The sequence below is a fragment of the Zeus faber genome (assembly GCF_960531495.2).
Source record: "Zeus faber genome assembly, chromosome: 6".
Classification (NCBI taxonomy): domain Eukaryota; kingdom Metazoa; phylum Chordata; class Actinopteri; order Zeiformes; family Zeidae; genus Zeus; species Zeus faber.
This window is the reverse complement of record NC_137201.1, coordinates 19,575,128-19,602,724: the sequence shown is the minus strand read 5'-3', so window position 1 is coordinate 19,602,724 and position 27,597 is coordinate 19,575,128. Positions and strand designations below refer to the sequence as shown.

Here is a 27,597-nt window from a genome sequence, read left to right as displayed (position 1 = left end):
ACAATTGTTAACAAACCAAAATGGTGGTAGGACGGGAAGTTGTCAGCCTGATGTGTCTGGGAGGTTTGCAGCAGAACCAGCAGAATACATATTGCAGAGCCAATATAATACATTTGCAATGACGTTTTTCATTTTGCGGCATGATTTCCACACACTTCCATATCCATTTTGATTCAATCAATTAGAATGATATCAGGCAGTATCACCCCATAAAAACAATCATCCGGATGGAGAGCACATTACTTGACAGTTTTCTCTCATCATCACAAGGAGTTGAAGATAATTTCCTTCTCCTTATGAAAGTCATATTATATGATTTAATTTTCAAATTTTATGAAACTTACACCCTGACTAATTATCTAGTATCCAACCTTAATGCAGACTATTGCGTAACAGTACAAGAGGAATTCTGAACTATACCAATTTCCTTTTTGGTGTGAAAAGTTAAAATGTGCTTAAGGTAAAAAATATCTAAGGAACTGAGTAATTGTTGAAAGAAATGTAAACTTTCCGGAGTATATTTTCTCCCCGAACGAATCCACTTATTAGCAGTCTTCACGGCTGACAAAGCTTCAGAATTCTGCCCCAGTAAACCTTTTTTAGATGCAATACATGGTTAATTTTTCGAAATTCAATGTAACATGATCTGGGAAGGTCATGCTCAGTGCGACGATGAATCATCTGGGATGCTGTCAGATCGGACAAACTTTGATGTCATAGTTTTATAATCATTAATGATCTTCGTCAAGCAGATGGGAGATGCACGAAGCTGACGACATCATCCGGCCTTTGTTTTGGCACAGACATGCACTTCTTCACATCATTTACGCCTTATGCACACGGTATGCTCACACGTATCAACTGCAACACCACACCATCGTCAGCAAAATTTTATGTTAAAAATTTAATTTTAAGTTGAATGACTCAAATTAAGTTTGTATTCTTCTAGACACCGCAAGAACAAATAATATCTTATTAAATGGCTGGTTTTAAAGAAATTGAATTTGTTCTTAATGATGTGCTTGGGAAAATAAAGTAAAGTGTTTGGGCCTTGTAGGCTATTCTGACATCAAGAAAATAGGCAACTGACAATGCCTACCTCTAGTTTTAAATGTAGAGCATCTCAGTTAGAGACAAAAAAGTTCAGACACAGGCCATATCAGAGATTAAATAACATTACTTCAGGTGAAAAAATTTAAGTAAACAAGGAAAACTAAAACAAAAAGAGGGACTTGAAAGGGGTTGGATTCTCTTTCTGCGTGTGTTTACCATGTGAGTAATAAAATGCAGTTCCCACTTGAAAGGGGTGTGAAAGGGGTGGTGAAAATTGAGCAATCTGAATATAAGAGGCAGACAAGGAGCAGTCTGTATATTACCTGCCGTGTGGACACTCAGCCCACAGCGACATTATGGGGTGGACGTGTCTGTGGCTGTGTGTCCTGGTGTCAGCCGCCAGCGTCCGCCATGTCCAAGCCAGACAGGGTAAGAGGAGGCACCGTGGGGGTTCTGGAGGGATTTTAATCGAACCCAATTTACGTGATGTTGTTCTCATATGTATGGCTTTCTAATATAAAGAAGCACACACTTCTGTACTACTATAAATAATGCTTATATAATAGGTTGTTTTCATAATAGTATGTTTTGTCTGTGACACATCACATTGTTTGCTCTTTACAGTTCTGAACCACGTCAACAACATCTGCAGCACGTGGGGCAGTGACCACTTCAAGACCTTTGATGGCGACATCTTCAAGTTCCCCGGTATGTGTGAATACAACCTGGCGTCCGACTGCCACGAGTCTTACCAGGAGTTCTCCGTGCACCTGAAGAGGATGGAGGCCGGCGGCGGCGGCCTCCCGACCATCAGCCACGTGGCCGTCACCATCAACGACCTGGTCCTCCACCTGAGCAAGACCATCATCACTGTGAACTCCGCTCCGTAAGGATCCACCCCCTCCGCACTCGCAAAATGTGAAAAATGTGTAACATCAATGGTTGTTGTATGACGAATGTGACATTATCTCTCCTGCAGCATCGAACTGCCGTACCAGAATGCAGGGGTCCGTCTGGAGAGGAACACAGTTTACACCAAACTCCAGTCCAAAGCCGGAATCGTGGTCATGTGGAACGGAGATGATGCCATTATGGTAAGAGAGTACAGTCAGTACATTAGTTGTTTAGTAAGTAAGTAAGTATTAAATTCAATGTGGTCATTGCTCCATTTCTTCATCAGGTGGAATTGCATCCAAAATTTTCCAACCGGACTTGTGGACTTTGTGGGGATTTCAATGGCGTTGCTCTCGCCAATGAGTTCATTCATAATGGTTGGTTCATTTCTCCAACTTATCGAAATTGCAAGCAAACACTACATGCAGCAGCCTTGTTGTTGCTATAGTGATTTTTTTGTGTGTGTGTGTCTTTTGTGTTTGTGTCTTTGTCTGCAACTTAATGACTGTAACTTACTCTGTAACAATCTCATTCAGATCGCATAATCAGCCCCATAGAGTTTGGCAACACACAGAAAGTGCATCGACCCAACGATGACTGTGAGGATCCGTACGAGGAAGAGGAGGATGAAGCTCCGCGCAGGATGGCTCGGGCGGACTCATGCCAGGAATTTGTAAGTTGAGAAACGCCCCCCTCACAGGGCACCAGCGACCGTGACCTTGACCCTTGACTTTCCCTGTGAACCCCCGCCCCTCCCCCAGCGCTCCACGTGTGAGCAGCTGCTGCACTCCTCGTCCTGGAGGGCCTGCTCCTCGCTGTTGGACCCCGAGCCGTACGTCCAGGCTTGCATGCAGAACATCTGCGGCTGTGGAAACAGGACGCAGGACGCCTGTGTCTGCAGCACACTGTCCGAATACTCCCGCCAGTGTTCCCACGCTGGAGGACAGCCCCCCAACTGGAGGTCCCCTCAGTTCTGTGGTAGGGTGTAGTTCGTCAGTACCGGAAGAATAATGCAGATTACTTTCCCGCATAATTTCTTTCCTCTCGGTTTAAATTCAACGTATGCAAACTCAGTAGATTTTAATGACAATTGAGATTAATTTGCAGCTATTTTTACATTTGTATTCTATTATATTACAAATTTTCAATTTGTTTATTTTTTTAATTGTTTATTTTCATTGTTTATTATTCATTTCATTTAGTTAATTGCATTTAATTATTCATTTTATAATTTAATTTGTTTGTTGTATACATTTTCCAAGTTATTGTTAATTTTTTTGTTTATTCATTCATTCATTAATTTATCCATTTTTCTATTTTTATAATTTATTATATTCTAGTTCTTTTACTTTATGGTTATTGCCTATGCTTTCATATGTGATCTATCTATCTATTTATCCTTTAATTGAGGATTTTAATATTCCATGTTGTTTGGGAAGAATTGGGGGCCAACATGAGTCATAGGGGTAAGGTTCAATACTACCCTAAACTAGTTCACTTGAGCTGTTTGAAGTTTATTTTTAAATCCCCTTGGGCGTGCTACCGCACCATGTAGTACAGGCGTGGTCAAAGTGAGGCTGAATTAAAAGTGATGCTAGTATTTTCAGGGTTTCCTTATCCAAATATTGGGCCTTTCTGGTTCACCTCGGTCACATTGGTTTGTCCCATAATCGCTCCACTCTCGGATCTGTCCAACTCACAGCCCAAATATTTAACATGTTTTGGTCACAATCAGAGTGTCTCCGAGGACCTACTCAACGTTTAAGATCTTTCAATGGCTTTAAAGGCCAAAAGAGTCTGCCGCCGCTCCCAGTTGTGAATAGTATTGAAACATAGATTTTCCATCATACATTCCAAGATTGCCTGGCAGCCGATCTATCCGATCAGTGGAAATCTCACCGTTAAAGTTGAGACAAATATTATTTGCCCAGTCTTGAGCTTTTTGCTGCACCCAAAATGTTTCTGCCAAAGTTTGTTTGGGTTACTTTTATGTTCAGATATTGTATCAAGATAAAATGCAATTTTACTCTCCTTGATCATTTTTTGCACTATATTTCTCAGTTTGTGATCATCCATGTCAGCCTTATCTTTGGACTCCCAGAAAACTAAAAGAGCTTTGTTTCTAACTTATCATATCTTAAACAGCTAAGCAGTGTCCGTACAACATGGTGTATGAGGAGAGCGGCTCCCCCTGCATGGACACGTGCACGTACTCAGACACCAGCTCGTTGTGTGAGGATCACAGAATGGACGGCTGCTTTTGTCCTCCTGGTTAGTCGCACATCTACATGCGCCCATCGCAGCACCCATAAAGCCTTTTTCCCTTTCATTTTGGAATTGCCCATAAATATACACTCTGCCTTTCTCTCGTCCAGGTACGGTGTACGATGATATTTCACTGAGAGGCTGTGTCCTCCAGTCTGAGTGCCAGTGTAAGCACAAGAAAATCTACAACAGTGGAGACATTTACCAGCATGACAAGGAAGAATGGTACTGTGCCAATTGTTTAGCATCTCTTTATTATAATATAATAATTTAATCTTCTGTATTATATTATATTTTTATTATTGTTAATATTTTACATCAGTTATTTTTGATCTGTTCGTCATGGACAATAAGGTCATATATATAGATATATAATGTAATATAATATAATAATATAACATTAGATTTGATTCTTAAATTAGAAGTGTAATTATATGATATGATATGATTTGATATGATATGATATAATATGATATGATATAATATAATATAATATAATACAATACAATATAATATAATATAATATAACATAATATTATATTATATTATATTATATTATTTTATATCATATTATATTATATTATATTATATTATATTATATTATATTATATTATATTATAAATCAACAGGAATGAAAAGTGCATGGCACAAAGAAGTGAAAATGTCATTATTTTTCTATCTTTGAGTTAATCTTTATCTTTACTGTATATTGCCAATTTTTCAGGTTATCCTATTTCTGTTTTATTATTATTATTATTATTATTATTATTATTATTATTATTATTATTATTATTATTATTATTATTGCCTATTTTAATGCAAGCTGCTGTGACACTGCAATTTCCCTCCTGGGATCAATAAAGTATCTATCTATCTATCTATCTATCTATCTATCTATCTATCTATCTATCTATCTATCTATCTATCTATCTATCTATCTATCTATCTATCTATCTATCTATCTATCTATCTATCTATCTATCTATCTATCTATCTATCTATCTATCTATCTATCTATCTGTCTGTCTGTCTGTCTGTCTGTCTGTCTGCCTGTCTGCCTATCTACCTATCTGTCCAGTATGCTTGGAATATATGGAATTGAAAATATTGCTGGAAAGGCCCAGTTTGGATATAATATTATATGTTTTTTATAAATGATCCTCTCCAGTACGTGTTATGAGGGAAGATGGTCGTGCAAGAGTCTTCCAAGTCCCGCGACCTGTGCAGTGGAGGAGGGCTCTCATGTGACCACCTTCGATGGGAAGGCCTACGTTTTCCACGGCAACTGTTATTACACCCTGGCTAAAGTGGAAAACAAGGTAGATTCGTTAGCTCAGTTACAGTCTGTTCTTATCATGGAAGGTGAAAGTAAGACGCGTCCCTTCCGCCATTGTTCTCCAGGACGACAGAAGTCCGAGGTTCACCGTCCTGGCCCAGCTGGTTCCTTGTGTGAGCCATGACTTTGACAGCTGTCTCAAGACCCTGAAGGTTCTGCTGAACAGCGACAGGAACAATGTGAGCAGTGGTCCCTATCAATCTGCAAATATCATTTTGGTCACGTTTGTCAGACTTTATACGTTAGATGTTATGTTTCAATTGTGTAGCGTGTTCTGATGTTTTTGTGTGCAGGTCTTGGTGTTTACTGCTGATGGAAAAGTGAGCCACAACATGCAGACCATCAGCCTGCCCTACAGCACAGGCAAGTTCAAATGTATTAAGCGCTGAATCGAACAGAAGATGTGTGTTGAGCTCATTATTACACGGTTTTGAACTAGGATGCCCACCCAGCGTGCGGTGATGGAAGGTTCAGCTCTTTTTTTGAGATTCGGTTCTTTCTTGACGACTCAAAAGATTCGTTCACTTGTATGACTTGGTTCGTTTGGTTCAGCACTTTAAATTGCATTTGATTTGTTTGAAAGGTGCGATATAAATAAAGTTTGATTGATTAATTGATTGATTTAAACAGCTGTAAGATGTACTAATATGAAGTCCTACAGTCAGTCACGACAACAGCAAATCGGGGAGGTCAAGGAACATTTCTCTGGGTTCCAGTGCAGTTCCATGCGGGGGTGAGGGGGCATGAGAGGGCGGATGAGTCGACACAGGGACAGAGAGGAGGCAAGCAAGGCAACTGCATCAAAATCAAAAGGGTGCCAAAGTTAATAGGGTAGGCTCGTACCAGGGTTGAGGTCGGGGTTGTTGTGCAACGACATGGCAGGGAGGCGTCACACAAGCCTGTGTGAGGGTCGAGAAGGGTCAGTGCAGCATGGAGTTCTACAGCGTAGGTAGTATGGGACGCCACGGAGAGAGATGCGATGGATAACGTGAGGGGATTAGGGGCGCAGGAATCCACATTGAAAGGCTTACTGAGCAGGGGCGAGGGAGCACAGGTCAGGGTACTGCTATCTTTCTGAAGGGATACAGGGCTTTATTATGGGACATGATGGATAAGCAGGGATAGGGTGTTAGGGCGGATAGGGATTTTATAGTCGGACTAGGTCGTAAAGCGTGGAGGATAAATTGTAATTGTGGGTGTGTGTGTTTATTGAAGGGTTTAGATTGTAAGTTTAACATCTGATCGACACCTCAGAGCAGAGGGTTGCGGTAATGCACCAGTAAGCTGGATGCCAACCACCGTAAAAGAAAAAGAAGGAAAAGAAGAAGAAGAGGAAAAAGTCATTCGCGAAAGCTCCTCGCTCTCAGCTCCTCGCTCTCAGCTCCCGCTTCGAAAAACAGTCGACAACAACGAACCAACCTGTTCGCCCTACAGCAAGCAACCTAGTCTATGTACTGTTATTAATGTGAAAATGGGCACATCGGAATTAATCTCTTCAGCCCTTCCATTGTTAGTGCTAGCGTTTCAAGTCGTAATGTCGTAATGGCCCCACCGCTCGTTTTCATTGGAGACTCATTCATTTATGACTATTTGGGGTAGAGCACCACTTTGCCAATGACGGTGCAATTTTGACGGGACCCCACAATGCAGAAGTCCCAATGAAAACCAGCGGGGGACCGTTACGGGGCTATGTTAGTATTTGCATGTAGGCGGTGTGATACCAAACCAGGTGGGGAAGCGACGTGACAGCTGTCACTATTCAGAAATAACTGACTGTACAACTGATACTATTGACCAATCAATGTATTCTATGTTATTCCTTCCACCATCTTTCATTCAAACAATAGTTTATGGTCAAATTATTTTTGTTGTTGTTGAGTAAACAAGTACCTCTGCATTTGTCTTTATTTTTAGGTGACATCAACATTTTTCAGGCGTCGTCCTTCCACGTCATACTGCAGACTAGATTTGGGCTGCAGATCCAGATCCAACACGTACCAGTCATGCAGGTGTATGTAACCTTGGAACAAAGCTACAAGACAAAGACGAGAGGTGAGCATCACGTGTTCCCAAAACATTGCGTTTTTGAATGTAATTTTGCTAACAATCATTGCAACAGGGAGCCGGAAAATGTTGTTTTTGTGGCCCATTGTTTGTGTTTCGTCTTTTCTCGTTTAGGTTTGTGTGGAAACTATAACCTGGTGTTGTCCGACGACATGAAGACCCCCCAGGGCATGGTGGAAGGCACCGCCTCTTCCTTCGGTAACTCCTGGAAGTCCAGCCCCGCCTGCCTGGACAGAGAGAAACAGCTTGATGACCCCTGTTCCCTCAGCGTGGAAAACGGTAGGAGGTTCGACAAGCAGAGCATCACTGATCTTGAAGTGTATTGACGAGCAGCCATCTTTGGTTTTGCATTATTTGCTTAAAACTGTCGTTCAACTTCAAGCTGTGTTTATCTGTCCACAGAGAGATACGCTGAGCATTGGTGCTCCTTGTTAAGAAGTCCGACAAGCACCTTTGCAACTTGCCACGCAATGGTTGATCCTGAGGCGTACTACAAGGTAGTGTGCACCTCCACGGCAGCTACAATATCTGAATGCAGTCTTTTGGGGTCTCAGTAGGCTGTCAGGGTGGTGCAGCGGGTGGTGCTGCTGCCTTGCAGCTCCACAGACCGGGCTTTGAAGTTTGAGTTTTCATGTTCTCCTTGCATTTGGGGGTTTCCTCTGGGTGCTCCAGTTTCCTTTGGTGTTTTATTTGACGTCCCATTCTGGGTGTCTCGGCCTCCCTGCTTTACGCCAAAGGTCAACTGGGATAGATTCCAGCACCCCCATGACTCTTAGGAGGAAGTGGGTACAGAAATGGATGGATGGTTTGCAATGTTCATACTAACTGTGTTACACCCTGCAGCGATGCACATACGCCAGCTGTAACTGTGAGAAGACTGAGGCCTGCCTGTGCGCTGTTTTCTCCTCCTATGCACGAGCTTGTGCATCCAGAGGAGTTTTTCTGACGGGCTGGAGGGACAATGTGTGTGGTAAGAACTTAAGGCTTTTCAGTCGTTTTACTGAAAAACTGAACGTTGATTCGCGTTCAACGCCGTGTCTTCACTGGGTCACACTGGATATTGAGTAAACCTCACTGCATTTAAAAAAAAAAACAGATTCATATGCGAGGAGCTGCCCGGCGTCACAGATCTTCTTCTACAAGCTGCAGAGATGCCAGCGGACGTGCAAAGCCCTGAGCTCCAAGCAGCACAGCTGCTCCTCCGACTTCCTACCCGTGGATGGCTGCTCCTGCCCCGATGGGCTGTTCCTCGATGGCGATGGCATCTGTGTCCCAATGGAGAAATGCCCTTGCTTTCATAATGGAGTGCATATTAAGCCCGGAAAGTCAATCAGCGTCAAGGAAGAACACTGGTTAGTTATGACAATGTCAGATACCCCATTTAACATTTTGAAAGTTATTTGGACGAATGACTGAAAAAGAAAAGTTAAACAGTTGCAATAATTTTATATACCTTGGTGTTAATATCGTTGGTGTTATTTCATTGTAGTGTGTGCACCAATGGCCGGCTTCATTGCCGCTCTTGGAGGACCCGCTCATTCAGTATGATTATCTATTCTTATTTTTTATATTCATGGTTTTTTTCTTTGTGTGTATATTTATTTAACTTATTCATTTTTTCAGCCTGTCCCGGCCCTCAAGAGTTTTTCAACTGCTCCAGTGCGACCACAGGAGAGCTCGGAGTACAGTGCGCTCGAACGTGTCAAAGTCTTCACAGTGATGATTGTGTAAGTTGATCTGCCCACAAAGTAGTTCCTGTTTAAAGGATTTTATTTGACATTAGTGTCTGTTCAAGCTAGATAGTGTGCATAATGTTTGTTTTTGTCAAACATTCTTTGATCCAGAGCTAATGTTTTACTCATATTCCAGTCCTCACAGTCTTTTTTTCCGTCTTCTGTCCGTCATCCCAGTACTCAACAGAGTGTGAATCAGGCTGTCAGTGCCCCGGCAACCTACTCGACGATGGAAACGGGCACTGTGTCAAGGAACAGGACTGTCCATGCCGGCACGACGGGTCACTCTATGCTCCAAGTAGTCAAATCCCAAATCAGTGCAATACCTGGTACAGTCACCTAATTTATAAACTTTATGTTGTGGGATATGAAAAGCAACTTCTCAATATATGAGTTCTTTGTTCTCAATTGTGAAGTTTAAATTTTTATCTGAACTATTGAAATATTTGAAATATTCTAAATACTTCTAGAACTCTGTATCTGTTTATCAATTGTCTTACGTAGTACTTGCAAGAGGGGAAGTTGGGAGTGCACAGAGAAAAAATGCCCAGGAACTTGCGTCATTTATGGCAGTGGCCATTACAACACTTTTGATCAGCGCACGTATGGATTCACTGGAGATTGTGCCTATATGGCAGTTCAGGTAAATAATGCATCTGAAATTATACAAATAACTACAATGCTTACTTTTTTGTTGCAGTTCACTCTTGGTCTCAAATTATTACTCTGTACCAATAATCAGAAATTTCCAGAACAATTTTGCGTGAATAGATCTACTGAGTGTGGATTGAATCAGGCTGCATTCAGTATTTTATTTTGCATGAATACAGAATGGGGGCTCGGTTTAATCCAGGCACATCATTGCAGAATGATGAACATTGCATCAAAATCAAATCATATTATTTTCTGTCTTAGTATACTTAGAATTTTCCCAAATATACAATCTATTTAGAAATCACATTTTCTTATGCTTTCACATGTCAAAGTCACTTTGCCTAACATTTCAAATTCCTTTTCTTGTGTGTTTAAGAACAAATGTGGCAACAACACAGTACAGGACATCTTCCGGGTTATCACAGAAAATATACCTTGTGGCAGCACAGGCACCACTTGCTCCAAATCTGTCAGAATTCAGCTGGGGGTGAGACCTGATCATGAATCTATGAGTACAATCTTTTAAAAATGTTTAGTAACTCAATTTCTGACCATACACTGCATTTTGTACTGAAGTAGCCGACTGCTCCCTGACGTTACAGAGAACGGAGCTGAAACTAATTGATGGAACATATGAGGTCGTAGACCTGGGAATAGGCAACCAGATCAAGTACAAAATACGGAATATCGGCATGTATCTGTCAGTAGAAGCAGCCATCGGTTTGGCCGTTCTGTGGGATCGCAAAACAACCGTTCGCATCATCCTGGAACCGGACCACAGTGTGAGTAATCTCCGGTCCCAGTTAACATTTAGAGACGAAGCTGAAGAGTAGAAATCTTGTAGAATTCCTTGTTGTAGTAGTAGTGTATTTTATCATTGTTCAATTTTATTGGTGGTAGAGGCTATAGTACTTACATTTAAAGATATCTAGGATGTGACAATATTATCTGAACGCTTCTCATTTCCTCTTTATAATATAAGTGCTTTGAATGGCATATTGTATGGACGTTCTTAAAATACACATACACACTGATTAACACTGATAGAAGTGCCATGTTATTTGATTGTGAAGGCAGCGGTATGTGGTCTGTGTGGAGACTTTAACGGAGATGGGCAGAATGACTTCACCACCCAGTCTCAGATTCTGGTGAGCAGTGCAGTAGAGTTTGCAAACAGCTGGAAGGCTTCGAGTGGCTGCCGAGATGCGGAAGCAAATTCTGACTCCTGCATCTTGAGACCCCATCGACAAATTTGGGCCAAAATGCAATGCAGCATTATAAAAGGACCGACTTTCCAGGACTGCCACAAAAAGGTAAAACAAGGCATATTTTCTGATTCACTGAATGACTATGGGTGTCAGCTTGTTCGTACAAATACTTTTTCCATACCTCATTGTGCATGGCTCTACAGGTTGATCCTGTTCCCTATTTTGAAAACTGTGTAAAAGACTCCTGTGCATGTGACACTGGGGGAGACTGTGAATGTCTGTGCACGGCGGTCGCAGTTTATGCTCAGGCCTGCAATGAGGCTGGTGTGTGTGTTGCATGGAGAACCCCAGAAATATGTCGTAAGTAAATAAGGATTTTGGTCAGAGCTATCAACTGTAAAATGTCTCTTCACTAACTACAAAATGGTAAATATGTTAAATGGACATTTTTTTACATTGTTGACACAGTTTTGTATTTGTATCGCAAATATTTATGCTTATTTGTGTGTTTTATACACACAATTAATGCTTATTTATAGACCTTCTCATGCACTGACTGTGCATTTCTGAATGTAAGTTCATTTTAAAAGGAAGGTTTTACATTACATTATTATTTATTTTTTTAATCCAAAATAATTTAAAATGTTTAAAGTTAAAATGGTGCTTTCACCCTTCCATCTGACCCCCATGTGAGACTTAGACCCCTTGTCTGCCTATGCCTGGATCCTGGGCTGTGGATAACATATTGTGTTTTCACAATCCTAGCTGTATTTTGTGATTACTACAATGAACCTGGTGAATGCCAATGGCACTACAGACCCTGTCACCAGCCTTGTTACAAAACCTGTTTGAATCCACAAGGAGTGTGCACAAGCTATTTGCCAATCCTGGAAGGTAAGAAGCCGGTTTGAAGCATGTTCTTTTGATTTGTCTTAAGTTTGGTGCAGAGCAAAGACAAAGCTTTTCATCTGGGAAAATCTACATTTCAACCTTAAAATCTAAATTTAGAGACTTTAGAGATAGATAAAATTAATGTATTCGTGTTAAGTATGCATACATCAATCATCGGTCTCCAGGATCTTTGATGAGTATGTTAGGCACAGTATTCATTCATTGAATGTACAGGTTGGTGTTTTATTTTATATTTAATATATTATGAACACTATGCTATATAATTAAATTGCCCCTTTTTTTCAGGCTGTTACCCAGTGTGCCCAGAGGATAAGCCCATATTTGATGAAAAAAATCAGATATGTGTTGAGAAATGTGAAGGATACTGTTCTTACAATGGAACTCAATATGAGGAATATGAAGTTATTTACAACGTGACTGACAATTTGGGGATGTGCTATTATGCAATTTGCATCAATTCAACAGTGGTACATACAAATGAAACTTGTTCTGTTGTAACATCAACTGCTACACCAGGTACCACTACACCTACATTTACAACTAAACTAACTACACCTCTGTCTACAACTGAAGAAACAAAAGTTACTCTTGTAACATCAACTACCTCACCACCGGATACCACAGTAGGTAGCAGTACACCTAAAACCAAACCAACTACACCTCTGTCAACAACCGGAGAAACAAAAGTTACTGTTGTAACATCAACAACTTCACCACCTGGCACTACAAGAGTGAGCACTACCGCTAAATCAACAACCAAACTTACTACACCTCTGTCTACAACTGGAGAAACATCCACAATCACTGTGACAACTGCAGCCACGGTCAAACCTACATCACCTACGGCTACGACTGGACAGGCCACATCTACACCCATAGTAAGCTCATCAACTACTCCCTGTATTGAAATTTGTGAGTGGTCAGAGTGGTTTGATGTGCATGACCCTATAGATGATAATGACTGGGAAACATATGAGAACATCACAAACAGTGGCAAAGTTATCTGTGAAAAGCCAAGGGACATTGATTGTAGATCAACAACTTATCCTGAAATGGATTTTGAGGCCTTTCGTAACAGTACAGGACAAAATGTCAGCTGTGATGTCAATATTGGTCTGATATGTAGAAAAGTGGATCAGACTGAACCTCCATTCAAGTGCTTCGACTACATGATCAGAGTCGAATGTTGTGTGGAATGCTTCCCCAGTTCTACATCGACTCCAAACACAACACCAATAATAACAACTGATAGGACCACAACCAAGCATCCAATCTCAACAACTACACCCCCTGCTTCTACAGAACAAACATCAACCACTATTGTTTCAACAACAGTGGGCAGCACAACCGTTAAACCTACATCCCAGACTACACCAGGTGGCACAACTGTTAAATCTACAACCAAACTACCTACACCTCTGTCTACAACTGAAGAAACAAAAGTTACTCTTGTAACATCAACTACCTCACCACCGGATACCACAGTAGGTAGCAGTACACCTAAAACCAAACCAACTACACCTCTGTCAACAACCGGAGAAACAAAAGTTACTGTTGTAACATCAACTACTTCACCACCTGGCACTACAAGAGTGAGCACTACCGCTAAATCAACAACCAAACTAACTACACCTCTGTCTACAACTGGAGAAACATCCACAATCACTGTGACAACTGCAGCCACGGTCAAACCTACATCACCTACGGCTACGACTGGACAGGCCACATCTACACCCATAGTAAGCTCATCAACTACTCCCTGTATTGAAATTTGTGAGTGGTCAGAGTGGTTTGATGTGCATGACCCTATAGATGATAATGACTGGGAAACATATGAGAACATCACAAACAGTGGCAAAGTTATCTGTGAAAAGCCAAGGGACATTGATTGTAGATCAACAACTTATCCTGAAATGGATTTTGAGGCCTTTCGTAACAATACAGGACAAAATGTCAGCTGTGATGTCAATATTGGTCTGATATGTAGAAAAGTGGATCAGACTGAACCTCCATTCAAGTGCTTCGACTACATGATCAGAGTCGAATGTTGTGTGGAATGCTTCCCCAGTTCTACATCGACTCCCAACACAACACCAATAATAACAACTGGCAGAACCACAACCAAGCATCCAATCTCAACAACTACACCCCCTGCTTCTACTGAACAAACATCAACCACTATTGTTTCAACAACAGTGGGCAGCACAACCGTTAAACCTACATCCCAGACTACACCAGGTGGCACAACTGTTAAATCTACAACCAAACTAACAACACCTCTGTCTACAACTGAAGAAACTAAGGTTACTCTTGTAACATCAACTACTTCACCACCGGGTACCACAGTAGGTAGCAGTACACCTACAACCAAACCAACTACACCTCTGTCTACAACTGAAGAAACTAAAGTCACTGTTGTAACATCAACTACTTCACCACCGGGCACTACACCAGGTAGTACTACACCAACACCAACAACCAAAGTTACTACACCTCTGTCTACAACTGAAGAAACTAAAGTCACTGTTGTAACATCAACTACTTCACCACCGGGCACTACACCAGGTAGAACTACACCTACACCTACAACCAAAGTAACTACACCTCTGTCTACAACTGAAGAAACTAAAGTCACTGTTGTAACATCAACTACTTCACCACCGGGCACTACACCAGGTAGTACTACACCTCCACCTACAACCAAAGTAACTACACCTCTGTCTACAACTGAAGAAACTAAAGTCACTGTTGTAACATCAACTACTTCACCACCGGGCACTACACCAGGTAGTACTACACCTCCAGCTACAACCAAAGTAACTACACTTCTGTCTACAACTGAAGAAACTAAAGTCACTGTTGTAACATCAACTACTTCACCACCGGGCACTACTACAGGTAGTACTACACCTACACCTACAACCAAATTAACTACACCTCTGTCTACAACTGAAGAAACTAAAGTCACTGTTGTAACATCAACTACTTCACCACTGGGCACTACACCAGGTAGTACTACACCTACACCTACAACCAAATTAACTACACCTCTGTCTACAACTGAAGAAACTAAAGTCACTGTTGTAACATCAACTACTTCACCACCGGGCACTACACCAGGTAGTACTACACCTCCAGCTACAACCAAAGTAACTACACTTCTGTCTACAACTGAAGAAACTAAAGTCACTGTTGTAACATCAACTACTTCACCACCGGGCACTACTACAGGTAGTACTACACCTACACCTACAACCAAATTCACTACACCTCGGTCTACAACTGAAGAAACTAAAGTCACTGTTGTAACATCAACTACTTCACCACCGGGCACTACACCAGGTAGTACTACACCTACACCTACAACCAAAGTAACTACACCTCTGTCTACAACGGAAGAAACTAAAGTCACTGTTGTAACATCAACTACTTCACCACCGGGCACTACACCAGGTAGAACTGCACCCACACCGACAACCAAATTTACTACACCTCTGTCTACAACTGAAGAAACTAAAGTCACTGTTGTAACATCAACTACTTCACCACCGGGCACTACACCAGGTAGTACTACACCTCCACCTACAACCAAAGTAACTACACCTCTGTCTACAACTGAAGAAACTAAAGTCACTGTTGTAACATCAACTACTTCACCACCGGGCACTACACCAGGTAGTACTACATCTACACCGACAACCAAAGTAACTACACCTCTGTCTACAACTGAAGAAACTAAAGTCACTGTTGTAACATCAACTACTTCACCACCGGGCACTACACCAGGTAGTACTACACCTCCACCTACAACCAAAGTAACTACACCTCTGTCTACAACTGAAGAAACTAAAGTCACTGTTGTAACATCAAGTACTTCACCACCGGGCCCTACACCAGGTAGTACTACACCTCCACCTACAACCAAAGTAACTACACCTCTGTCTACAACTGAAGAAACTAAAGTCACTGTTGTAACATCAATTACTTCACCACCGGGCACTACACCAGGTAACACTACACCCACACCTACAACCAAATTTACTACACCTCTGTCTACAACTGAAGAAACTAAAGTCACTGTTGTAACATCAACTACTTCACCGGGCACTACACCAGGTAGTACTACACCTACACCTACAACCAAAGTAACTACACCTCTGTCTACAACTGAAGAAACTAAAGTCACTGTTGTAACATCAACTACTTCACCACCAGGCACTACACCAGGGAGAACTACACATACACCTACAACCAAATTTACTACACCTCTGTCTACAACTGAAGAAACTAAAGTCACTGTTGTAACATCAACTACTTCACCATCGGGCACTACACCAGGTAGTACTACACCTCCACCTACAACCAAAGTAACTACACCTCTGTCTACAACTGAAGAAACTAAAGTCACTGTTGTAACATCAACTACTTCACCACCGGGCCCTACACCAGGTAGTACTACACCTCCACCTACAACCAAAGTAACTACACCTCTGTCTACAACTGAAGAAACTAAAGTCACTGTTGTAACATCAACTACTTCACCGGGCACTACACCAGGTAGTACTACACCTCCACCTACAACCAAATTTACTACACCTCTGTCTACAACTGAAGAAACTAAAGTCACTGTTGTAACATCAACTACTTCACCACCGGGCACTACACCAGGTAGTACTACAACTCCACCTACAACCAAAGTAACTACACCTCTGTCTACAACGGAAGAAACTAAAGTCACTGTTGTAACATCAATTACTTCACCACCGGGCACTACACCAGGTAACACTACACCCACACCTACAACCAAATTTACTACACCTCTGTCTACAACTGAAGAAACTAAAGTCACTGTTGTAACATCAACTACTTCACCGGGCACTACACCAGGTAGTACTACACCTACACCTACAACCAAAGTAACTACACCTCTGTCTACAACTGAAGAAACTAAAGTCACTGTTGTAACATCAACTACTTCACCACCAGGCACTACACCAGGGAGAACTACACATACACCTACAACCAAATTTACTACACCTCTGTCTACAACTGAAGAAACTAAAGTCACTGTTGTAACATCAACTACTTCACCACCGCGCACTACACCAGGTAGTACTACACCTCCACCTACAACCAAAGTAACTACACCTCTGTCTACAACTGAAGAAACTAAAGTCACTGTTGTAACATCAACTACTTCACCACCGGGCCCTACACCAGGTAGTACTACACCTCCACCTACAACCAAAGTAACTACACCTCTGTCTACAACTGAAGAAACTAAAGTCACTGTTGTAACATCAATTACTTCACCACCGGGCACTACACCAGGTAACACTACACCCACACCTACAACCAAATTTACTACACCTCTGTCTACAACTGAAGAAACTAAAGTCACTGTTGTAACATCAACTACTTCACCGGGCACTACACCAGGTAGTACTACACCTCCACCTACAACCAAATTTACTACACCTCTGTCTACAACTGAAGAAACTAAAGTCACTGTTGTAACATCAACTACTTCACCACCGGGCACTACACCAGGTAGTACTACACCTACACCTACAACCAAAGTAACTACACCTCTGTCTACAACTGAAGAAACTAAAGTCACTGTTGTAACATCAATTACTTCACCACCGGGCACTACACCAGGTAACACTACACCCACACCTACAACCAAATATACTACACCTCTGTCTACAACTGAAGAAACTAAAGTCACTGTTGTAACATCAACTACTTCACCGGGCACTACACCAGGTAGTACTACACCTCCACCTACAACCAAAGTAACTACACCTCTGTCTACAACTGAAGAAACTAAAGTCACTGTTGTAACATCAACTACTTCACCACCGGGCACTACACCAGGTAGTACTACACCTCCACCTACAACCAAAGTAACTACACCTCTGTCTACAACTGAAGAAACTAAAGTCACTGTTGTAACATCAATTACTTCACCACCGGGCACTACACCAGGTAGTACTACACCTCCACCTACAACCAAAGTAACTACACCTCTGTCTACAACTGGAGAAACTAAAGTCACTGTTGTAACATCAACTACTTCACCACCGGGCACTACACCAGGTAGTACTACACCTCCACCTACAACCAAAGTAACTACACCTCTGTCTACAACTGAAGAAACTAAAGTCACTGTTGTAACATCAATTACTTCACCACCGGGCACTACACCAGGTAACACTACACCCACACCTACAACCAAATATACTACACCTCTGTCTACAACTGAAGAAACTAAAGTCACTGTTGTAACATCAACTACTTCACCGGGCACTACACCAGGTAGTACTACACCTCCACCTACAACCAAAGTAACTACACCTCTGTCTACAACTGAAGAAACTAAAGTCACTGTTGTAACATCAACTACTTCACCACCGGGCACTACACCAGGTAGTACTACACCTCCACCTACAACCAAAGTAACTACACCTCTGTCTACAACTGAAGAAACTAAAGTCACTGTTGTAACATCAATTACTTCACCACCGGGCACTACACCAGGTAACACTACACCCACACCTACAACCAAATTTACTACACCTCTGTCTACAACTGGAGAAACTAAAGTCACTGTTGTAACATCAACTACTTCACCGGGCACTACACCAGGTAGTACTACACCTCCACCTACAACCAAAGTAACTACACCTCTGTCTACAACTGAAGAAACTAAAGTCACTGTTGTAACATCAACTACTTCACCACCGGGCACTACACCAGGTAGTACTACACCTACACCTACAACCAAAGTAACTACACCTCTGTCTACAACTGAAGAAACTAAAGTCACTGTTGTAACATCAACTACTTCACCACCGGGCACTACACCAGGTAGTACTACACCTACACCTACAACCAAAGTAACTACACCTCTGTCTACAACTGAAGAAACTAAAGTCACTGTTGTAACATCAACTACTTCACCGGGCACTACATCAGGTAGTACTACACCAACACCGACAACCAAAGTAACTACACCTCTGTCTACAACTGGAGAAACTAAAATCACTGTTGTAACATCAACTACTTCACCACCGGGCACTACACCAGGTAGTACTACACCTCCACTTACAACCAAAGTAACTACACCTCTGTCTACAACTGAAGAAACTAAAGTCACTGTTGTAACATCAACTACTTCACCACCGGGCACTACACCAGGTAGTACTACACCAACACCGACAACCAAAGTAACTACACCTCTGTCTACAACTGAAGAAACTGAAGTCACTGTTGTAACATCAACTACTTCACCACCGGGCACTACACCAGGTAGTACTACACCAACACCGACAACCAAAGTCACTACACCTCTGTCTACAACTGAAGAAACTAAAGTCACTGTTATAACATCAACTACTTCACCACCAGGCACTACACACAGTAGTACTACACCTACACCTACAACCAAAGTAACTACACCTCTTTCTACAACTGAAGAAACTAAAGTCACTGTTGTAACATCAACTACTTCACCACTGGACACTACACCAGGTAGTACTACACATACAACCAAAGTAACTTCACCTCTGTCTACAACTGAAGAAACAAAAGTTACTATTGTAACAACTACTGCACCACCCAATCCTCCAGTAACAAACAGCACAACAGCTACATCTACGACGACGCCAGCTCCCACTGTTATCCAGACAACAGCCACAACACCAACAGTGCGAACCACAGCAACAACTGTTCCAACGTCTGTCTACACAACGCCAGAAACCATTACCCCAATTACTTATACAACAGCGTCTACAAGACCACCACTCCCTGTTGAAAGCAACACCACCACCTCACCCCCTGAAACATCACCAACAACCGGCACCGCCACAACGCCTATTATATCAACGACTGCATGCTTCTGTATTGTTGATGGCAACCATTATAAACCAGGTAAGAAAACATTTCTGTTTTAATAATGTTTTTTTTAATTCCTGGTAGAATTACTTAACCTGAAGTCATTCAGTCATTTACCCTGTGTCTATCAGACGGTCTTTTCCTTCAAGACCATGACTACAGAATTTGAGAGCTGAATGGATGTTATACAGTATATTTATATTTACCACGATTAATTACATTTTCACCATTTTTTTCTATCCTAAGGGGAGACCATTTTCGACATGAAACATATTGGGTCAGGTATTTGTCTCACAATGATCTGTTCTGACATCTGTGAGATTTTGAACAAAACTGACCCTTGTCCACCTCCACCCTCACCCTCACCCTCACCACCACCTTTACCCACGTGCCCCGAATGGGATAAAGTGGTAAGATCCTCCACATATCCAGTTCATTAACAAAAGGTTTATTTTTCTGTGTCAATATGTGACTCATGACTCACTTAACTCTGATTTATTTTCCATGCCAGCAAAATGAGACATTCTGGGTGTGTGCGTGCACATTGGCCAGGTGCATTGAGAACAACACAATAGAAATAATACCATATGAATGCCCACCACTTCAAGAAATTGCCTGCCCCAATGGAAATAAACCAGTTATTGTGTTTGATGAGGACAGCTGTTGCGAACATTATGCCTGCGACTGTGAGTTTTAATTGCTGTAAAAACAGGAAAACTCACATTCTCCTTTTCAATTGTTTGCCCTACAAACGCAAGAAAACAGCCAGTTTCTCTTTTCACAGGTGTATGCAAAGGCTGGGGCGACCCCCATTATATAACATTTGATGGACACTTCTACAGTTATCAAGGGAACTGTACTTATGTTTTAATGTCAGAGATTATACCAAAGCACAATTTAAAGATTTATATCGACAATGTGTTCTGCGATCCCACCGAAGAGGTATCATGTCCTCGATCCATTGTTGTCTCCTATGGGTCACAAGCTGTCACCATCAAGAACCATAACCTAATTGGAGCAGTAGAGTTGGAGGTTAGATATATTTGTTAAATCTTTCATAAATATATTTTCCTGTAATAGCTGTTTCATTATTTGATCCTTGTTTCTTCCCTTCTTTTCAGGCTCTCATTGATGGAGTGAGTCTGCCACTGCCCTTCTCAAATCAGCAGATTAAAGTCCTAAATTCTGGCATCAAAATTGTCTTGGAGATCCCTCAACTACAAGTGGTTGTTACATTTGGAGTGACCGGATTTAGTGTTACCCTGCCATTCAAACACTTTGGCCGAAACACACAGGGGCATTGTGGTAAGAGTTTCACACAATCAATCTCTCACCTTGGAAAGTTTTGAAGCTGAAGCGAAGCATTCATAACTGTTTGTCCTGCCAGGAACATGCAACAACATCGAGTCTGATGACTGTATGTTGCCTGGAGGCCAGGTCATACAAAATTGTGCTATAATGGCTGATTACTGGCCTGCAAACCATATTGAGCAGCCAGACTGCCGCGCACCAACTTTACTGCCCTCCAATGCTCCCGCACCTCCGCAAACACTGATACCATGCAAACCAGACTCCATATGCGAACTGCTTCTGAGCAGGTACACGTTTCCTGTTCCAAAGTACTTGTTTGCACACATCTGCCTCCCTCATTGACAAATAATAGCATTCACATCATTATAAACGAAATTATGTCGTTTGTAGGTGTTTAATGTAATTGGCTAACTTAACAGCTTCATTGTTTTTGGGGGTATTTTTTTCCACAGTGTATTTGAGGGATGCCATCCTTTTGTCTCACCTGACAAATTCTACCAGGGTTGTCTGTTTGATAGCTGCCATGTAACTAACCCAGCAGTGCAGTGCACCAGCTTGCAGGCCTACGCTGGCGCTTGCGTCCAGGCAGGGGTTTGCCTGCACTGGAGAAACCACACCACATTGTGTGGTAAGCTAAACCATGTTTCATTTTATTTTTATTATTATTATTTTTTTTTTATGTTTCCATGTTTCATGTTAATGTATGCAGAAACATAAAGAGGAGATCAATGAAACACTAGGGATGCACCAAATCTAATAATGGTATTGCTCAGATACCACGCTGGAGTTGGTTAAAGAGTAAGACTATTGAGGAATTCCCCCAGTACAAAAATGTGATGCCAAAATCCATTCAACTCATTGCTTTTACTGATCAGTAAAAGCAATGTATTGAATCGTTTCGCTAAGCATGACATGGCATGAGTTCCGCTGTTGTGTATAGATTTACAAATACTTTGGACAATGTATTTTCCACAAACTACAAAGAACAATTTGACTGACACCATATGGATTCTTCACTTGCAGCCAGCAACTGCCCATCAGGCAAAGTTTACAAGCCATGTGGACCCGCAGACCCGCCAACCTGTGAAGAGAAGTATGTTTCAATTCAAGTGGTTCAGCGTATTTGACAGTCAGCTCCGATTGTCACAACAGCAGTGACGCCTGACCGTCAACCATTGGTCAATCATGTAAAAACTGCATGGAATAGTGAATACAGCTGAAAAATTATTGTTCTCACTAAACTGTTGAATGTTACAGACCATATGAAAACGCGATCAGCGTCACCACTGAGGGCTGCTTCTGTCCAGACGGGACTACACTCTTCAAGAAAGGGTCGGAAATATGTGTTGATAAATGCGGTAAGTCTAACTTGTTTCGCAACTCACAGTGAGAATCAGAGGATCCTGCCATGGTTTTTCTCCATCCATGCACTGATCAGCTGATTTCACTCGTTACCTGTTCCTCTGGGTTGGGATTATTGGCTAATCCAGTGATTTAAATCAAAAAATAGGAAGGGCTTTTGCTTTCTGAGCCTGCTAGTCCCACCACTGAATGATATCATGTCAACCATGCTCTATGTCAACCGAGCTCAAATGCCTTGTTTGTGTTCATACAGGATGTCTTGATTCAGCTGGCATCCCCCGTGAGGTGAGATGGAGGTTCTGTTATTTTTGTGACCTGAAAACATTTTTTTTTTTTTATCAAGAATGGGATTCACCATCTCAAATTTTTGTTGGGGTGGGTGGGGGGTAGTTTGATGAGAGGTTTGAGCACAACTGCCAAAACTGCATCTGCGAGAAGTCGACCAGGACTGTGACTTGCAAGCCCAAGGTTTGCCCCGTGCCCCCGGTGAAGAGCTGCACCATACCGGGGTTCCTCCTTGTCAACCAAACCAATCCATCGGACCGATGCTGTTCTGTCTTCAATTGTCGTAAGACGTGTGATTTATTTGTATTTGTTTATTTGTTATTTACTTCTACAACAGTAATTCATGAAGTTATTTCATCCCGGCAGAATGCGACAGCAGCACTTGCCCAGTAGTCAACATGAGGTGTTCGGTTGGATATCTGCCTGTTGTATCTGTCCCTGAAGGAAAATGCTGCCCAGAGCGCACCTGTGGTACGCCATGGAATGGACATCCAGATTACATGTCAATTTCGTTGGACTATCTGTTGACCTTAATTTGTGTCCCCCCCTCTTTCACACAGTGCCTAAAAGAGTTTGTGTCCACAAAGACGTGGAATACCAGGTAAAGCAAAGTGCAGGTTCATGTCTGGGTTTATTTTGATCTACATTTCTGATATTCGCCACCCCTTTGCACATTTGCGAGGGTCAGTATACAGATATTTGTGTTTTCCACTCCCTAGCCTGGAGCCTCAGTGCCGTTTGCAAAGTGTCTGGATTGTATTTGTACCAGAGAGATGGACCCCAAATCGGGTCTGTTCCAGATCAACTGTCAAGATCAGCAATGTGACAAGATCTGCGACCAGGTAAGTGAACGCTGGCATCGAACATTCTCATATTTTTGGAGACAGGGATGATGCTTTGTTTGATGTGAGGCCAAATTGCCAAAGGCTGTAAAGTGAGGTCCTTCTGGAGCCTCGAGTGAGTGACCGCTTCCATTTTTCTTAGGGATATGAGTATGTTGAGACAGATTCAGATGAATGCTGTGGAAAGTGTATCCAGACGCACTGTTTCATCAGCCTCAATGAAACTGAGACGCAGCTGCTGCTCGTAAGTGTGTCGACACCACGTCGCTGTCACGCAATGCGGACGCAGAGCACCTAGAAAGTCTCACTTCTAACTCTGTCCATCCAGCCAGGAGATAGCTGGTCCCCGCCTGAGAGTAAGTGCAGACATTACACCTGCAGCAAGATTGGTGAGAAACTGACAACAAGCAGCTCCCACATCCTCTGCCCGCTGTTACAGCAGAGCAACTGCCAACCTGTGAGTACAGCTCAGAGCCTCGGAGACGGAAGTCGGATTATCTGTCACGCAGTGTTTTAGGCGCCGATCCCACCTGGAATAGGAACAGAATACGAACAGAATATACTGTGTGGTATTCCTTTGCCTGTCTTGGCAAACACTTTGGGTTCACCCTAACCCAAAGTGGGTGCCGCCCGCTTTGCAAAGACAGGACACGTGGAAACATAACTCCACCTCTGACTTCCTTCCCCCTCACGGATGAAAACCACAGTGTGTTCACTTAGTGTAACTCTTTATTTTCTGGCAGCGCGGGATTATAAAAAAAATATGATGATTTGACACAGCTAGAATGATGAGTTTGCCTTATTTCGACTGCACCATTTTGTCCGATTTGGTGCAGGTTAAACTCCGCCTGAAACTTCTCAATGATTTACATCGCGATCAGATGTGAACGTGCCAAACGCGCCAATTACATAGAGATTAATTAAATTTGGTGCAAAATTTCACCGTCACAAATGCTGGACGGATCAGTACCTTAGATTGTAATTTATAACTAACAGGTTTGTCAATATTTTGACTCATTTTCACTGTCACAAATCAAGAGAGCAATCAAAACCTTGAATATGGTTTTAAATTATGACCTCTTTTCTGTAGGATACAATTCAGACAGCTGCGAACGGCTGTTGTACAATTTGTGAGTATGGAGTTTTTTTTATTTGTTATTTGTTTTAACATATATATTATTGGGATGAATCCAGGGTGAACACAACGTAACGGTAAGCGTTTTTTCTAAAAGGTGTGGAGCGGGAGAAGGGCTGTCAATTACGATCCACGAGGAAGAAAATCATCCACAACAACTGCCAGACGGTGGAGGAGGTGGAGGTCCCGTACTGCGAGGGCTCATGCAACACCTTCTCCAAGTAAGACGGAGGTTGTCATTAACCGGGAAAACACCAAGAGTTTGCCCCCCTGCCAGTTTCTACCTGGCACCCATGTCTTTTTTGGGGTATACCCTGCAAATCACGGTATTCCTACTTAAGTTCAATTCCTGCCTTCAAGGTACTCTGAGGTGCCCTTCATCATGCAGCAATCCTGCTCCTTCTGCCGGGAGTCGCTCTCCAGCAACCGGACAGTGGAGCTGCGGTGTTTGAACGGCGAGGTGGTGCCCTACACCTACACCCACATGGAGCAGTGCGGCTGTCGACAGAGCGACTGCGGCAAGACCGAAGGGCGGCTGGCCCGCAAGAGACGCAGCTTTGTGCTGGTCTGAAGGTCCCTGGGTGCATGTGTGATGGGCCTAGCCTTCCTCTGTGTGTGCTATTTAATGAAAATAAATGTAATGTCAGATGATAAAATACAATTGTGTGGTGTCTCTTTTATTCCAGATCTTTTTTTTTTTATTGTAACAATCAAAACAGTAAAAAAACATTATAATTTTCATAAATTATGCATAAGTATGAAAATAAGTGAGCACAATATAAAAAATTGATTAAAAGCAGTCAATAGACTTTAAGTCTTTCAGCAGTTACAGGAAAAATTACATTAATAAATAAAAATGTGTAGCTTTCCACATTTACTACACATTTGTTTCAGGGCATTTTTACATTATTTTTTTTTTTTACATTTGGAAAAAATAAGTTTTAGATCATTTTTAAAAAGCAATGAAGTTTGGAATTGTTTTTGTAAAAAAAAATCTTTGGTTTAATTTAGTTTTTCATTAGCGATCAGGTTGTCCAGAGGTCACTAGTTTTCTTAATGTTTGTCTGTCTTGCAGAGAGGAGCGGCGCACGGGCTTATCAGTAGCCCAGCAGCGGAACGCCATTCCTCCTGTGCCCGAGAGGATCATTATCATCAGCATTATTATTATAATAATAATCATCATTTGTGAAATATAATTGGGGCCAGGGTACCTTATTGTGAAGTTGACAATATAAACACTCGCCATGTTGGCGCACCACGGCCAGAAAGACTCCATCTCCCTCCCTAGACCCTAACCTGTGGGCAGGAACTCCCACATTTTCATGTATATGTCGAAAAATAAATTAAAATAAAATAAAATAAATACATCCACAACGAAAACACACTGTTTTTATTGGTTTGGATCTTGGTTTTGTTTGGAGGAACGCACAGCGGATGAGATGGAGCAGATGACCATATAAAGAAATCCGTGACGAGCAGACATCAGCTCGTGCAGAGTAGTAAAAAACTTAAAAAACAGAGCGTTCAGAGCGGTCAGAAACCCAAGTGTTTTGTTCACAACGTTTACTTTGTCGTTAGTTTACCTCATTATAGTGACAGTTTGGCCTTGTCCAATATGAACATCCCACACTGTAACATCATGTATGACAGAAAATAAGGAAAAGCATAATAGTTCCCCTTTAATACTCTAAGGAGTCAAAGTATAATCCAATGAGAAATGACAGGGGGAAAACCTTAATAAGTCATGTCATGTCAGTGCGGTGCGGTGTTGTTTTTGCTGTGCAAACATCTGCACTCTTCTTTCTGTGATGAAAAAACACGAGCAGGAAAACAAACAGCAGCGGAGCCTAACCCTTTCACTATTCAAAGACACTACATCAAACTCTATTGATACCACGTAAAATCTTTATCACGATATCGTATACGATTCAATGGATTCATTCGTCGCTATCAAGATTTAACACAATATCAAATTTAATTCAGTATTGTACGTTCATCAGGTTTTTTTTTTTAACAGAACTTCCTGGTACTTATGCAGTCCTAATCCCAATAACTACAAAAGTAGATCCGTATTCATTGCTGTAATCCTAAATATTTAATGTGAAGAATGATTGAAACCATATAACTTTCTCTCAGGATTAGGATTTTCAGTGATTCAGCCTGTGGACTTCTACTTGTCTCTCAAAGGGCCTATATATATATTTAAAAATGATAAATGAAATTCATTATTAAATAAAAAAAAAAAAACCAGAAAAGTAATTTCACTGCAATTCCTTTGAGGAGCTCAGTTTGGGAACCGCTGAGGTAAAGTAAAACTCCATTGTTTTTTAACCTAAACCGTGTTTTTGCTGATCGCTTGGGTTGACTCCTGATGATCGACAAATAAGGTTAAAGTTTACCGGAGGTTTCTGTTCACAGGCCAAGTCACAATCGACAGGTGAGTTTCATCGATTTGTTTCCACTGATAATCTGAAGTATAGTTTCACACCCTGAGCAAATTTCAAACAGTTAGTCATTCACAAACAATATGATGGCAGAGACAGATAATTTGTGTGAAAACATTTCCTCGGCTGCGAAGGGACGACCCGGATCTCAACACAAGGAAGGTTTCAGTCCAGTGAGCGAGGTAGATGGCTGCTAAGAC

At 41.8% G+C, this 27,597-nt stretch overlaps 1 protein-coding gene across 1 annotated transcript; it reads left to right on the top strand.

Moving 5' to 3' along the window:
- Window positions 1–1,409: 1,409 nt before the first annotated feature.
- Window positions 1,410–25,524, top strand: LOC307231969 (mucin-2-like; the record flags this gene model as incomplete). Its single annotated transcript, XM_080002850.1, has 44 exons — window positions 1,410–1,482; window positions 1,678–1,939; window positions 2,033–2,147; window positions 2,234–2,324; window positions 2,484–2,620; window positions 2,709–2,925; window positions 4,093–4,218; window positions 4,323–4,437; window positions 5,381–5,531; window positions 5,614–5,727; window positions 5,842–5,923; window positions 7,463–7,600; window positions 7,727–7,891; window positions 8,015–8,109; window positions 8,456–8,582; window positions 8,709–8,964; window positions 9,273–9,339; window positions 9,523–9,674; window positions 9,850–9,988; window positions 10,376–10,486; window positions 10,602–10,785; window positions 11,077–11,312; window positions 11,411–11,567; window positions 11,973–12,101; window positions 12,405–12,635; window positions 13,071–13,190; window positions 19,911–20,054; window positions 20,265–20,428; window positions 20,530–20,704; window positions 20,803–21,050; window positions 21,140–21,323; window positions 21,406–21,616; window positions 21,782–21,957; window positions 22,353–22,422; window positions 22,587–22,687; window positions 22,945–22,976; window positions 23,082–23,259; window positions 23,343–23,447; window positions 23,537–23,577; window positions 23,696–23,818; window positions 23,961–24,062; window positions 24,147–24,207; window positions 25,051–25,174; window positions 25,314–25,524. The coding sequence occupies 44 exons, from the start codon at window positions 1,410–1,412 to the stop codon at window positions 25,522–25,524; spliced, it is 6,240 nt and encodes a 2,079-aa protein (XP_079858976.1).
- Between the last annotated feature and the right edge of the window lie 2,073 nt (window positions 25,525–27,597).